At 37.6% G+C, this 2,598-nt stretch overlaps 1 protein-coding gene across 26 annotated transcripts in view; it reads left to right on the forward strand.

Annotated features, from left to right (window-relative positions):
• The window catches only part of LOC106879639 (TNF receptor-associated factor 2), a 47,562-nt gene that overhangs the window by 27,221 nt on the left and 17,743 nt on the right, over positions 1-2,598 (forward strand). For all 26 annotated transcript variants that reach the window (XM_052965995.1, XM_052966105.1, XM_052966111.1 and 23 more), the window contains one exon: positions 506-610. In XM_052965995.1, the coding sequence (XP_052821955.1) occupies positions 506-610 (105 nt within the window). The remainder of the gene's footprint in view (positions 1-505; positions 611-2,598) is intronic.

Below are 2,598 nucleotides of genomic sequence, written 5' to 3' on the forward strand. Positions count from 1 at the left end.
ACGGAGCATACTGGCTTCATTCCTTGCGAGCTTACGTATGTCCTCAGCAGTTACAGCCCATGTTTCACTGCCATGTAGCATGGTTGTTCGTACGCATGCGTCATACAGTCTGCCTTTTACTCTGAGTGAGAGTCCCTTTGTCGCCAGCAGGGGTAAGAGCTCTCTAAACTTTGCCCAGGCTATTCTTATTCTAGCAGCTACACTTTCAGCACACCCACCCCCACTACTAACTTGGTCGCCCAGATAGCGGAAGCTATCGACTACCTCTAGTTTTTCACCCTGGAATGAGATAGAAGTTGTTTCCTGTTTGTTTACAGTCTTTATTGCACCTGAACATCTGCCACAAACAAAAACTAACTTGCTAGTTAACCTGCCTTTGATGTTGCTGCACCTCTTATGTGTCCATAGCTTGCACCGAAATAAATAAATTCCCAAAGTTCTTTAATTTATTGATTTATCATTTAGACATGGCTTTTTTAAAAGAGTTATGCCATTTTACTTGCAGCAACCATATACTCCTGATTATTACCTTCGGAAAGAACTTGACAAACACCCTGCTCAGTGTTTATATCCAGGGTGTTCATGGAAAGGCAAATTCAAGGATTATAAAGTAAGTTTATTATTAAATTTCAACTCCTTGCCTATAATTCATTCTTTAATTCACAGATTAATTCACTCACCTCTTCTCATCTTGTGCTAATTTCAGGAATTATTATTATTATTATTATTATTGTCCTCTCCTTTAAGGTGACAAGCTGGCAGAATCATAAGCACAAGCATTTTGTCTGTCTTTACATTCTGAGTTCAAATTTTGCCATGGTTGACTTTCTCTTTCATCCTTTCAGAGTTAATAAAATAAGTACCAGTTGAACACTTTTAATTAATATTCACACCACTTTCATTTATTTGTTTTTTGTTGCCACGTAAACATGCCACTACAATTGTGTTTGTATTTTGTTGTGTTAGTGGATATGTTTTTTTCCAGAAATGATGTAGTTTTCCATTGCTCCGTATACTTCATTGTCATCATTTAATGTCCGCTTTCCATGCTGTCATGGGTTGAACAATTTGAGGGCTAGCGAGCCAGAAGGCTGCACCAGGCTCCAATCTGATCTGGCAAAGTTTCTACAGCTGGATACCCTTCCTAATGCCAACCACTCCAAGAATGTAGTGGGTGCTTTTACATGCCACAAGCACGAGGGCCAGTCAGGCGGTACTGGCATCGGCCATGCTCAAATGGTACTTTTTACATGCCACCTGCACAGGAACCAGCCCGGTAGCACTGGCAACGACCACACTCGACTGGTGTTTTTTATGTGCCACCAACACAGGGGCCAGTCAGGCGATGCTGGCAATGATCACGCTTGAATGGTGCTTTTTACGTTCCACTGGCATGGGTGCCAATCAGGCAGTACTGTCATCAGCCACGACAACGATTTCACTTGCCTTGACAAGTCTTCACAAGCATAGTTTATTGTCCAATGATTGAAGGATACTCTTAAATAGGCTGATTATACAACACTGGCATAGGCCACGGTTATGGTCTCACTTGGCTTGCCGGATCTTCTCAAGCACAGCATATCTCCAAAGGTCTCGGTCACTTGTCATTGCCTCGGTGAGGCCTAATGTTTGAAGGTCGTGCTATATTTCTTATTACATGAACTGTCAGGCCATTAATTCCAGTCTATCCTCTGCTTTTTGTTTTTTTTTTTGTCATTGATTTGTTAACCCTTCTATTACCATATTTCTGAAATACACTGCATATTTCAATGAATTTTGAAAATCATGAAGAATTTATTAAGCTAGTACTTACAACATAAATCAACATGAAATTTGCATGCAAGGTTTTAATTTAGATCATTATAAAGCAGGAAGCATTTAACACAGAACCAAGAACAGTCTCAAACAGATTGGTATCAAAAGGATTAAATATTTAATTTTCACCAATAGCATTGTTTCTTTGGATATGTTTCAGCTATGGTTTTGTTTCTGCAGTCCCCTTCTGTTTACCACTCCTTTATAAAAACCAGTACTTCACTATCTTCCTCCCTATCGTCAACATAACAAATTTCAAGAATTAGATTTTCTTCTTAAGTGCCACAGCACTAAAAACCTATTACATACATTCATTATATTCCCATTTTATCAAAATTGAACTTGTGTTTAATTATAATAAAGAAATTATTATTACGCTATAAGATCTATTGGACTAGAGTTAAATCTGGTTTTGACTGGGGATTTGTTTTGCCTAACAGTTTATTCAAAACTAAATTCATAATTTAACTTAAATCATAGTAAACAACTCTCCTTATCAAGAAATGTTCCATTGTTATTGTTAAAATTTTAAAACAAAAGAATTAGCATGTGTGTGTGTGTGTATTTCTTCTTTGGCTGTCAATCATAAGTCGACATTGACTGTTCTTGTGCAGTAATCATCTGGCCAGCTTGTATGTGGGTTACATGGCCTGCTCTTGATTTGCAGCAGATGTCATCATGTATATATTTAGTGTGTATATGTGGGTGTATGTGTATATATATATATTTTGTGTGTGTGTGTGTGTGTGTGTATATATATATATATATATATATATATTGTGT

The sequence above is a fragment of the Octopus bimaculoides genome, chromosome 1, assembly GCF_001194135.2.
Source record: "Octopus bimaculoides isolate UCB-OBI-ISO-001 chromosome 1, ASM119413v2, whole genome shotgun sequence".
Classification (NCBI taxonomy): Eukaryota; Metazoa; Mollusca; class Cephalopoda; order Octopoda; family Octopodidae; genus Octopus; species Octopus bimaculoides.